This window comes from Camelus ferus, chromosome X (genome assembly GCF_009834535.1).
Source record: "Camelus ferus isolate YT-003-E chromosome X, BCGSAC_Cfer_1.0, whole genome shotgun sequence".
Lineage (NCBI taxonomy): Eukaryota > Metazoa > Chordata > Mammalia > Artiodactyla > Camelidae > Camelus > Camelus ferus.
Genome location: NC_045732.1, coordinates 101006990 through 101019988, shown reverse-complemented (window position 1 = coordinate 101019988; position 12999 = coordinate 101006990). Strand labels below are relative to the sequence as shown.

Here is a 12999-nt window from a genome sequence, read left to right as displayed (position 1 = left end):
AATCATATAAAGTATCTTCTTCAACTGCAATGGAAAGAAGCCAGAAATCATTAACAGAAAAAAAGAAAAACCTGGAAAATTTACAAAAATATAGAAAATAAATGTCATAATATTAAGTGAGCAAAAGAAAAAAATACTGAAATTAGAAAAAAAGCTTTGAGTCAAATGAAAATAAACACAGTATACCAAAACTTATAATGTAAAGAAAACAGCTGTAAAAAGGACATTTATAGCTATAAACACCTATATTAAAAAAAAACAAAAGTTCTTCAATAAACTATGTAACCTTTAAGGAAAAAGTACAGCAAACTGTATGTAATGCAAGAAGGAAAAAAATGAAGGATAGTGCAGACATAAATAAAATTGGAAACAAAAAGTCAATTGAGTTAGCAAATCCAAGTTGATGCTTTAAAAAAAATTTGATGAAACATTAGGTAGATTAAGAAAATTAGAAAAAAGTGTTAAATTACCTAAATTAGTAAAGAAAGTATGAACATTATTACTGAACGTTACATATGAGGGGGAAAAAAGATTTAATATTATGAAAAATTCAACACCAGCAATTTAGTCAACTGAGAAAAACAAATTGCTGGAAATGTATAAATTACCAGAACTAAATCAAGAATAAATAAAATAAATACAACAAACTAGTGAATGTAGCAAAGAAGCAGACTTAAGATAGAGGAGACAAACTAGTAGTTACCAGTGTGGAGATGGAAAGGGAAAGGGGCATTGTAAGGATATAGGATTTAGAGGCACAAAGTACTATGTATAAAATAAATAAGCTACAAGGATATACTGCACAGCCCAGGGAATACAGCCAATGTTTTGTTAAGTATAAATGGACTACAACCTTAAAAAATGATGAATCATAATATTGCATGCCTATAACATACAATATTGTACATTAATAAGACTGTAATTTAAAATGTTTTAAAAATTGAAACTACCACATGATCTTGCAAAAATAACCAATAAATAAATATCTCAATATCAGTAACAAGCAAAGACTAAACTCAGTTACTAACAAACCTCCCAACAAAGAATAGCTCAAAATGAGATGGCTTCACTAGTGAATTTTACAAAGCATTAAGAAAGAATGACACAAATAATTCTCAAAGAATACTCAAAATGCAGAATACTGCTGAACCTCATTCTATGAAGGGGCATTATCTGATGCCAAAGCAAGAGAAAGACACAAGAAGAAAAACTACAGACCAGTAATCCTGATGGAAATTGTCAACAAAATATCAGCAAAACATTGTCACTATTGAAGTGTACACTTAGTGATAAATTTTAATGTACTTTTTACAATAAAAAAAGATTACTGGGCCCTATGCAATTTTTGATGTCGTAGGTATATAGTGGACCCCAAAACCTGTAATTCTACCAAGTTCCCAAGTAATGCTGATGCTGTTAAGTCCTGGCCCACCCTTCAAGACTGCTGCTCTGAAATAGCACATCTTTAAGATATTGATTGGTCGTAAGATCCTTGTACAAAACCTACAATTTGTGGGGAATAAAGGAAATCTGTAAAACTGAGACTCCAGAGATTTACAGGGCTGTAAATTATCTGATCAGTAGGGATCATAAATCCAGTTATCTATAAGGTATCCTATAAGTTATTGTTACTGTGTTCTCTAACTTATTTGTCAAAGTGAAATTCACCATCTTTTATTAATTCATATCTTCCTTATTTACTGTTTAAAGTATTGGGCAAACACATTTTCCTATATAGTTGAAGTCTTGCAGACACTATCTTTAAACTCAGAGGTTCTTTGGAACTAAATAGAGGTGATGGTTGCACAACACTGTCAATGTATTAAAGACCACTAACTGTACACTTTTAGAGAGTGACTTTTATATCATGACAATTTTATCTCAATAAAATTTAAATGTCTCAATTGTCTAAAACTCTACTGTTCATTGTCCCCTAAAATTCTTATATTTTCAATGGGACCATCTAATCCCAAAGGATGCCATCCCTTTGGGAGGCGATTTGGTCATGAGGGTGGACCTCTCACGACTTGGATTAGTACTCTCCCTGAGACTTCCCTCATTCCTTCTACCATGTGAAGACACAACTGGAAGATGGTAGGCTAAGAACTTGGAAAGAGGCTCTTACCACACACTAAATGTGTTTGTGCATTGATCTTGGACTTTCTGACCTCTGGAACCATGAGAAATAAATGTCTGTTGTTCATAAGTTACCCAGTCTATGGTATTGTTACAGCATTTTGAATGGATTAAGATTACTCTTGATAATTCTTCTCTAGCTTCTAATGTTTACGGACAGTAACCCATACTATAGGATGTTAGTGACTAAAAGAGACCTCCAAACTGCCACAGAAAGGTAGGGTCTTTTGCTATGAAAATAGTAATCATCATCACTGATTGCTGTGGATCTATACTAGTCTAAATAACCAGTTTATACATGGGAAATTTACCTCAGAAGAAGTGGAGGTACTGAAACAACAAATCTTTCATAAAGATAATAGAAAAAAATGAATTTCAAGGACATGCTGATCAAAAGGATTATTACTCACCAATTACTCTTACTACTATTAAAATTTACTTACAAAACTCTTGGGATAAACATTTCCATCCAAGTAAAAAAATTAAAATCAATTAAGCATTCTGCGTTCATTCCACTGCTACACAGAAATAATTAAGAAATAGGGAAACAAAAATAGTCCATGTTTTATGTTTACTGAATTTAACAAAATCTCACTTTTTTTCTTAAGAAAAGAACGTTAACTTAGTACTAGTATGAAACAGACTAAACACTGATTAAGAGGAAAATAGTCTGATTTTTATTTTTGCATGTTATTCTCAAGTACACATTTACAATAGTGTCACGCTTTTCTATATGAATTTCTTATTAAGTATTTTACTTTAAGTATTTTACAATGTGTATAGAGGAAGGAACATACAATATTTAACAGGCTATTTCAACAAAACAATAACTTATATTCTTCTAAAAACTGGTACCTCTCTAAAATGAACTGAAATATCCAACTTCTTTTTTTAGCTTTGCTAATCAAATTGTTTTAAGAATTAAAACAGCTTCAACTAATATCAGTACATAACAGTAAGTACAATCTCATTTTTTCTTTATAAAGACAAATGTTTTACCATATTAATGACCAAATCCTTAAATAAGTTTTAAAGGTTTCAATATTGTGCTTTAAAAAAAAAAAAACTGTGTATGACTCCAGAATACGTGAGAAACATGAAGCATGTAAAGTATTGTGTTCTTTAGCTTTCAGTTTATTTTTAAAATATAATAGCTATTTATCTGTATTAATTTTAGAGAGCTTTCAAAAATTCTTAAGTGTAAACTTTCACTGAACATTTCCTTTTATATTACTTTAGGGAAAAAACAAATTACAGGGAGATTTTTAAAGAGTTTCACATGTGAAAATGAGTTTTTAAGAACAGGACAACCAATGGACACTAAAGTACGGAACATATATATGCGGGCCAATAAGGCAAAGCTTCCAAAATCTGTTCTGTGACTTTGGCTGGCATTAGGTTTAAATTCCTATGTACCTAAAGCATTTGATTTAGAAATAAATTAATCTAGCCTTTAGAGGCTGTCAAAACCCCAAATACTTAGATTCCTAACCTTAATAATACAACTTCTGATTATGAATATTAATGGCACAGAGAAAGGCAAAAGGTAAAACCTTTACAGCAGGAGTAGAAGAAAGCACCATAATGAAGTTACGGTATCTATCACATGAGAAGAAATATTTCTAATCTCCCACAATGTGCCAGGAGGTATGTGCCAAGAGCTAATTTATGCAGCCTAAAAAGTGTTTCCTGTTCTTAAACATCTGTATTAACAAAACCAAATTCTAACTAACTTTGAATTCATTTTACATCTATGTTTACGACGCACTACTTAAAATATATCAATTGTCAAGAAAAAACAAAACTGTGAAACACCTGGAGAGTTTTCAAGTAAAGCTCCATTATTTTTAATGTACTTTAAACTTTTACCTTCTAATCAAAATCAACTTGAGTTTGTTCAATCCTTTTCATGTTTGCTCTCTTAAGAAATAAAAAAGCAGGCTGAACTTGCCAAGTTTAATTAGCACCCATTCTCTGGTATATAGAGCCACTATTTCTCTTAGTCCCCCTTATTTTGTAAGAAGAGAGTTTCTTTTTAGACTTTTCATTGAAAACTGAGACATTTACATCTGGATATTCATTAGCTTTTCAGAAAATGTTAAGGTTCATCAAGATGAGCTGTATGAAAGCATTCTATCTGGAAATATCTTAATTTCTCTTTTCCAGTTACCAAAGATATTTAAAAGAAAATATCTTTACTTTATAAAAATACTAGTATCTTTTTCCTCCACCAAATTCTTCATCTAAATTTTAATCTCTCTAAATAGTAACCTGGCAAAAATGCTCCTTCTTACATCCCTGGACCTTTTAATTTATTATACACTTAATACTTTTCATCATAGACTTAAAATTTGGGATTGTGTTGTTTAAGTATATAAAATAAGCAACACACAGACACATGTGAAATGCAGGGTACACTTAGACATCCAGTTGCATGAAAACATATGAGCTACATTTATGACTAAAAAAATTCTAGTATGTCTCATTTGCCAAACACAACTATTCTAAAACAAAGAACAGAAGAATAAAAAAACAGGAATATTTAAAACCTTTCAATCAGAATTTGTAGAAGTGTGCTGTGCTGGGAAAAACCGTAAATACTACAAAGAACGTCAAAAGAAGTGTATTTTGCCTACTGGACAAATTGAAAAATTAAAACAAACCTAGTCAACGTTGTATATTCAGCTAATGTAGAGATTCAAACGGAAAGTTTCATGGTCATGTGATTGAAAAATGTCAAGCAAGACAAGGAAAAGAATTTCATGTTCAAAGTAGATCTGACAGTAAAATCTCCCATTTATATTAGCAGATGTTCCTTTTTAATGCAAAAAATTTGTGGGGGAAAATTAGTCAAAATGACTACTTTTAGAGTTACCAATCTTACGTTATTAAAAATGTTTTAGTGGTCTTAGAAGAGTACCATCAAGGTGAATAAAGCAAATACTTAAAGAATAAAACTTCTAAGACTGACAAATTCAATACAGAATCAGGGATTTTTTTTTTTAAAGCAACTTGTTTGTTGCTACTTTTCCTCATTAAACAAACTGAATAGAATTCAGAACACCCTACTGAGTACAATGTAAAGTTAACTAGAAGGACTAATCCTATTTGTACACAGCATAAATCAATGTACAGTATTGTGTATGTGAACAAGACTGATTGGCTTTAAAATGAACTTCCTCCTTTAAGGCCAATATCTTCACAAACGTCTGTGTAAGTATCGTTAGGGCAGGCCAACTTCTTTATGATGTCGCATTATGTGCTGGTTCTTCTCTGAAGGTCTTCGGAACCCTTTCTTGCAGTACTCACAACGGTGAGGGTAGTCTTTCGTATGAATGGAAATAACGTGCCGTTTAAAGCCTGAGGCATCTGTAGTGCTATACTCACAGTACTCACACTGATACACCTTCCTGCCACTGTGTGTCTTCATATGCTTTTTAAGCTCATTTTGTTGCCTAAATCCCTTTCTACATCTCTTACACCTGAACGGAAGATCTTTCGTGTGAACTGAGAGAATATGGCGACTTAGAACAAATGGATCTGCAATCTTAAAGTCACAATGTCTACACTGGTGCATTTTTTTACCCTTGTGGGCAGCCACATGCTTCTTGAGTTCAGAAGGCCTGTGAAAGCCTTTGTCACACATGTCACACTTATGGGGGTAGTCCTTCGTGTGAACTGAAATGATGTGTCGTTTCAGGTCGCTTGAGTTCGAGCTCTTGTGGTCGCAATGCAAACACTGATGTGTTTTGCTTTCTTGGTGGATAAGAGCATGTTGTTGCACCTCTTTGGTATCGGAGAAAGTCAGAAGACAAATGTCACACTTGAATGGCATCTCTTTACTATGCTTAGTTTTTATGTGTGTTTTTAAGTTAGAAGAGTCTGCAGACCTGTATTCGCAATACTGGCACTGGTACGGCTTCTCCCCAGTATGGATTCGCATGTGCTTTTTGAGCTCTGAGGGGTGTCGAAAACCTTTACCGCACTCCACACATATATGAGGAAAGTTCTTGCTGTGGACCGCCAAGAGGTGGCGATTCAATAACCCCTGTTCAGCAGTCTCATATTCACAGAATTTACACTTGTGCATTTTGTTGGCTCCTTTTTCCTTATGCACCATTTTGTGAGTAAACAAAGCCCCAGCATGAGAGAAATGCTTCCCACACTCATCGCACTCGATGGCCTTCTCTGCCTTGCTGGTCAGCTTGTGGCTCTCCAGGTGGTTGTGTAAACTTATCTTCTTGTTGGTAGTGTAATCACAGTCTGTACAGCGGTACTTCTTCTTTGTAAAGTGTTCAGGATGGTTTTTCATGTGTCTTTTCAAAAAACCTCGTGACTTAAATTTTTTCCCACAAATCATGCAAGGATAGACAGTCAAGGGATGTCCATCAGGGCCAATAATTATTGCTAAGAAAGGAAAAGAGAAGCATGAGTGATCAAACCAAGTCCTGCTTTGGTTTCTTTTAACAATTTAAAGCATGTGTTCTGTACATTATTTGTAAGTACTCCTACATTAGGTTAACATTTCTTTTACTGGTTTTCAACAAAAGATTTAGTAAACTAGTAATAAAGAGAATCTGGTCCAGAAACATCAGTATGATTGCACCAATCTCATTCCCAGTTTAAAATAAACAATGCAGCAATTTAAAACTACATAAAGTATCTAGAGAAAATCGCTCATAAAAATGAAGTCCAACATTTCAGTTTTGATTATGCCAAGCCAAATTTAAGCCAACTTACAGGAGAGTTTAACCACACCCATAAAAGTTTTACTATGTAAATAACTATTCAAGACTACAGAAGAGGAATATGTTCAATGAACAAATGAAGTATTTGTACTGCTCCTCTGTGAATCATGCCTGCTTTATGCTGATGCTTGCTTTTTAAAATTTGTTCACTTAAAGTTAACATATTTTAGTTATTTATTTGCATTTCCACTAAAATAACCTGATTATTTTAGTTCTTTTTCCTGAATTAGTTTCTGATTCAAAACCTAATTCTTTTTATCTAAGGAAATCATTCATGAATATCACTGAATTCTTAAAATTGTATTTTCAAATTCAATACTAAAAGCTACACATATTCTAGCATCTAAAATGTTATCACAATGCCTTTGTGGATACATACTAGAGTTTCATCTGAGAGACTGCAGAGCACGCTGTGCTGTGGAACTTGTGTGCCCTCACCTGTTTGGTACTGCCTGGAATCAGGTCTTCTCCTTTTCTTTGGTTTTTGTTTAGCCAGTCTGCCAAGCCCAGCAGACTCATCTATGTGCAAGAGGGCACTTGCAGTGCCATTCCGGTTTTCAATTCCATCAGAATTATTACCTAACAACGTGCATTAAAAAACAAAATTATACAGTATTATAAATTATAAAGAACTAGGGATTCTTTATTAACTACAACAATGAAAAGCCATGATACTCATGAATGACAGAAACTCCCTATCTCAGTAATGGGCTTTACTGGGCATAACTGTATTACAAGATCATAGAAAATGCTTAGCTTTCAAGTCTAGAAGCATTTTCCCTCATGAATTCTCTTGTTTTCACTTAAAGGTCATGAGTCAGATACCTCAAGAAAAAAAATTTCAGCTTGAAAGCCTATATATTTCTAAATAATTTAGGCATGATTAAAATTCCTATTAAAGTTAAAGGCAAAAGGTAGACTGTATCTATCCTATCATCTTTCTCTATTTTTGCTTACATCACTATCCTGGTGATTTGTATTTCTGAAATCTAAGACCAAAGAAACTATTTTCAATAATGAATTCATGTTCAAGAACCACCTCAATCCTTTGAACTCTTACATAACTTACCATAAGCTGCTGCCCATGCTATTGGCATGAATGTTTTCACTTCACTGTCTTCCATTTGTTGTTCATGCACGGCAGCTGCAGCTGCTGCTGCAACAGCAGTATCTTCCTCTCCTACAATCACTTCCATATAAACTTCATCAGCAATTTCAGCAACATCTAAGTACAAAATTAACAGAACCAGTTTTGTGACTGAGTTTATAGATTAGACACGATAGATATATTTATTTGAATTAAGTTAATAAATAGAAGGCTCAGTGTTATATGCCTAGAATATTTCACAAGGTAAATATTCTATAAATATTTATTCAATGAATCATTCCTTTCTTGGCTATTACCATAATTTGTTTACAAAATGGCATCTTAAGTATTAACAGTCACTGATACTCTTCTTTGGAATATGGCAATACACTGTCTACCACAGTGCTGCTTATTTTCTTCAAATATTGGTTGTATTAAAAAAAAAGTTAAAAGCACACACTGTAAACTATACTTCAATTTAAAAAACAAGAAAAAATTAAAAGCATACAAAAATATTCTCTCCCACAAAAAGGTCACCTACTTACTTAAATCTTCATCATCTTGCTGAGAGTCACTGAGAGTCATATAAACCATCTTTTCCCTTGGCACACGAATACTGCTATTCTGATCAAGCAGTTCAACTCCATGATCATTCTCAGGCTCACTCTCCACAATGTCTACAGTGCCACCTATCAGGGAAGATGACAGCTCCAAGAATTTATTCGACAAACTTTATTTCCATCTGTTTTACCTTAAGAAGTAATTAGCTCTTCCAACACTTTTATAGGAATACGTGGAAAATCTGTTTGAAAGCCATCCTCAATTCAAATAGTCTCACTGGCTAAACCACCCAAAAGTAATTAAGCGAAAGTGTTTGACAGGATGAATAATCACTGAAGGCTGCAACTTACCTAAGTCATCCTCTGCAGGGTCAGCTTTAAAAATGTACACCTTGATGACCTCAGGGCAACTGCCATCCACTTTACAAGGACTGATTTCTGACTCTGCATCCATGGTAATTGCAGATGAACCACTGTGTTCTATTTTGCCAGCATCATCCACTAAAAAAGGCAGGAAACACATTACATTTTTGGAAGTTTTCTAAAAGTGGGATGAAATATTAAGGAAAAAATATTTTACTTAAACTGCTGGTAACCTTGAAAAATAACACAAGTAATGAAATGATACACTTTATCCCTGGATATACTTATATCCATAAGATAAAAGCATTATTGTATTCTTGAAGGTCTTAATGGAAAATATCTTAGTAGTATAAAATCAGCAAACACTAGTCTCTAATATTAGTATTTTACCAGCTCTATGTTCACTACTTTTTAGTTCTGTTTGATCCTATCTGTTTCTACTAGAATTATATATTTAAAATATCAAAATATGATTTTCAAAAAGGTATACTGCAATGCTCAATGTAAATATCAAACTGTCTAATGTAAAATCGCATACAAACAGACAGCACATAATACACAAACACACACATACTTACATTCATAAAAGTAATGAGTCTGGATCACTGCTTGCAAATGCAGTAAATGTGTACTTAAACATACTGTCATGAACCTAATTAACATAGCCTCTTTCATGTTTTTGGAAAATAAATCCTTACTTTCCAATAGAAGCTCATATACTGGTCGCATTAAAAAAATTTTAAAAGCACTGATTCCCAACAGTAGAGACACAGGGAATATAGAGCAAACATTTCATATTTTAAACTTTATAACAGAAGCAAAGAAAATAACTGCAGCATTATGCCCAAGACCTGGAAAATTAACAAAATTAAAAAAAGAAAAAAGTCTCAAAAAAAAAAAATACTCTGGATTGTAGTAACACCAAAAATATATTTCATCCAGTTCTTTCACTATGCAACTCACTGTTATCTCTGACACAAAAGAAGTGCGGCAACTAATATAAACTTGGTACAATTAAACTCATCTCAAAAACTGGATTTACTGATGTTGAGAGAAAAACCAAAGAAACGTTCTCTCTGCTCTAGACACAACTGGTCTATCTGAAAGAGCTGAAGATCAAGTAAAGGGAAGCAGATCCAAAGCCCAGAGAAGGAGGTTGATTTACTTTATCTTCAATACTTTCATCAAGCCTTTTTCATTTCCTTTTTCAGTTCTGGTGCTCCCCTGCTAGATGTATTTTGTTATCCTTCTTGGTTATTTTGCTTTATTTTATTCAGTTCAACAATGAATCACAACGATAAGTCATACTTTAGGTTAGGTACCAAAAACACAAATAAAATACAAAAAAAATCATGTAACCTAGAAGGTAAAGTCATAGAATCATGTTAACTACAGGAAAACAGACAATGAACAGATGATTATTTTTCAATGTGATAATACTAATAACTTAGGCACTATGTACTTAACAAGGGAGGTTTTAACGTATTGCCAAAATTTTAAAGAACAGCAAACTGATTATTTACGGAAGCTGAATGAGTTATTTGAAGTTACACAACTAATGACCTAAATCAGAACACAAAACTTAATCCATGTGATGCACAACTAACATTGATCAAACTTTTAGTGTTTTAGCAATATATTCTATGAGATTTAAGTTCATAAAGAAAATAGTGATTTTTCTGAAAATCAATGAATAGCATAATTAACCAAAGCTGGTTTCCATGACTAGTGATACGATAAGTATGTTCACGACTCAAGTACACCTCAGCTAAGGCTGTGGTGAATAGTTTTGACTACTAAGTAATTTTATGTCTTAAATTGTTAATAGTGGCTTATAAAGATAAAACTTAGGTTTTTAGTATCTTTGAAATACCTCTCCAAATTCCTCATCATATCCTTCAGAAGATCCAAAAATTACATTTGTCTACTCAAATTCTTACACAGAATTAGACTGTTCTTATTATTTCAAAGGTGGCATTAAAAAGTGAAAATATTTTGTTACTTATTACAAATCAAGACCATCCCCATCTTAAATTACTTACACAAAACTGCTTTCAAACAGCAACCTGCAAACATCTTACAAATGTGTAAATCTGTGTGTGTGTGTGTGTGTGTGTGTGTGTGTGTGTGTGTGTGTGTGTGTGTGTAATACAACAGGTATAAATAAAGGATAAATGTCTGCACTGGCTGATAGTAACCAGAGGTCACTGATGTTCTTGATGAAAAGTGTTTTAGTGAATGCTGTATGGGGTCTTACTGAAGTGGGTTGAGAATTTTATATAAACTTCTTTAAGTTTAGTTTAAAAAAGGAGAATGAAGGAGCAGTAATCAGAATAGGCTGTAGGACCAAGGAGATTACTGTTTAACTGTAAAAATATTTAAGCATGCTCAAAGTCTGTGGGAGTAATAAAGTGAGAGGCTAGAGTCAGTGGGCATGGTGAACTGCTGGATCAAGATCTCAGAAGGAAAGGGAGAAGATGAAACTAAGAGTAAACATGAAGGAAATATCCTTAAATAGGAGGACAAACATTGTTTCTTTTGAGAACTGAGGACAGTAAGTAAATATGAATAGCAACGTGGCTAACTTGTTTTCAGGGACAGGGTGGGATAGGAACTAGAAATACAAAAAGCAGGAAAATAAAAATCTTGAGTGGTGGCTTCAACCATATATATGCAACCATATATACACAAAAGGAGTCAAGGACTTTGGTTTGAAAGTAAGAGAATGCATACAGGGTTAAAGTTGAGAAGCGAGGGAGATTGAGTTGGTACAAGAGGATACTTAATGATATAAAGGTTCAAAAAGCCCAACTGGTTTACCTCTTTGCAATTATAAACACACACATACATACACACATACCTACAGACACACGCACATACACCCCTTTCCTAAACTTTGAATTTAAAGATCTAAAGGTATCTTGACATTTAACAAATACAGTTTGTCAGGAAAAATAGGCATCATGTCCTTAATTTTGGTCTGACATGTACTTAGCCTTTTTTTTCAAAATTAAATATTTTTATGAAGTATCCTGCTGACTGACCTAATTAAAATGATCTCCGTAAAGGTGACTTTGGAAACTGAGATAGTGTTAGAAGGTGAAGACCTCAGTAAATCAGGCAGAAGTATCCAGAATAAATTTATGATTATTTAGAGAACTAACCTCTAAGGACTTTTTGGATGAAGCTGGCCTTTTTTGGCAAGTTTGTAAAAAGTGATTCTATACAGCTACTGAAAAACCTAATGTCCTATGTTTACAAGGTCATACTAGATGTTCTTACAAATGTCAGTTTGTAGGAAACCATAAAACTCTTGAACAAAGAAGACTTGTATAAAATGGAGTAATAAGATATATGAATTTCAACACAATTGCATTTTTTAAAATGTAGTAATAAAGAACTTTAGTTTCAGAGTAAAGCCTCTCCAAGTAAGAAGGCATAATTTCTGGAAATTAAGATTGCTTCTAATAACTATCTTTTCCACATCATTTTACAACTTCTTTAGTACTTCTGAATATTTTATCTTACCTTTTACACAGAAATAAATGAAAGCCTAACTGAAGTGAGGCTGGAGAATGTGAATGAGAACTGGATAAGTGAAGTAGTAGCTTGCAGAAGTGCGATCAAGAGAAACTGGTTCCTTTGCTATTATTTTAAGAGTGAAAAGAAAGGTTGTTTGCTGAATGGAATATTCCTATAGAGGGTGAGAGAGAAACTGATGATGTAAGAGATAACTGCTGACCAGTCAAAAGAAAGTTTAAAGGCATCTTTGCACTCTTTTGTTAATCCCTTTCTTCAATCTACCCCATAGTTAGAGAAAACAACCACTAATTTACTTTTTGTCCTTATAGATATACCTGTTCTAGACATTCCATACAGTTCTTATACTTCCATGTTCAACCATGTTTTGCTGTTGTGGTATGTATCAATGCTTCATTTCTTTTTATGGGCAAATAATATTCCATTGTATGGTGCTAATACATTTTTCAAGTCAATGTATCAACTGATCAATAATGCGGCTGTGCACATTTGTGTAAAAAATTGTGTGGACATGTTTTCAAATCTCTTGGGTATATGCTTAGCAGAATAACAGCTGGGTCATATG

At 33.3% G+C, this 12999-nt stretch overlaps 1 protein-coding gene across 3 annotated transcripts in view; it reads right to left on the bottom strand.

The window, feature by feature from the left end:
• Positions 1–2790: 2790 nt before the first annotated feature.
• LOC102509477 (zinc finger X-chromosomal protein) overlaps positions 2791–12999 on the bottom strand; it is a 65768-nt gene continuing 55559 nt past the window's right edge. For 2 of the 3 annotated variants that reach the window (XM_032475350.1, XM_032475351.1), the window contains 5 exons: positions 8883–9032; positions 8517–8660; positions 7954–8109; positions 7323–7463; positions 2791–6543 (listed from right to left, as the gene is read on the bottom strand). In XM_032475350.1, coding sequence (XP_032331241.1) covers positions 5360–6543; positions 7323–7463; positions 7954–8109; positions 8517–8660; positions 8883–9032 — 1775 coding nt within the window. In that variant the 3' untranslated portion in view covers positions 2791–5359. The remainder of the gene's footprint in view (positions 6544–7322; positions 7464–7953; positions 8110–8516; positions 8661–8882; positions 9033–12999) is intronic. The other variant, XM_032475352.1, reaches the window with a different exon arrangement.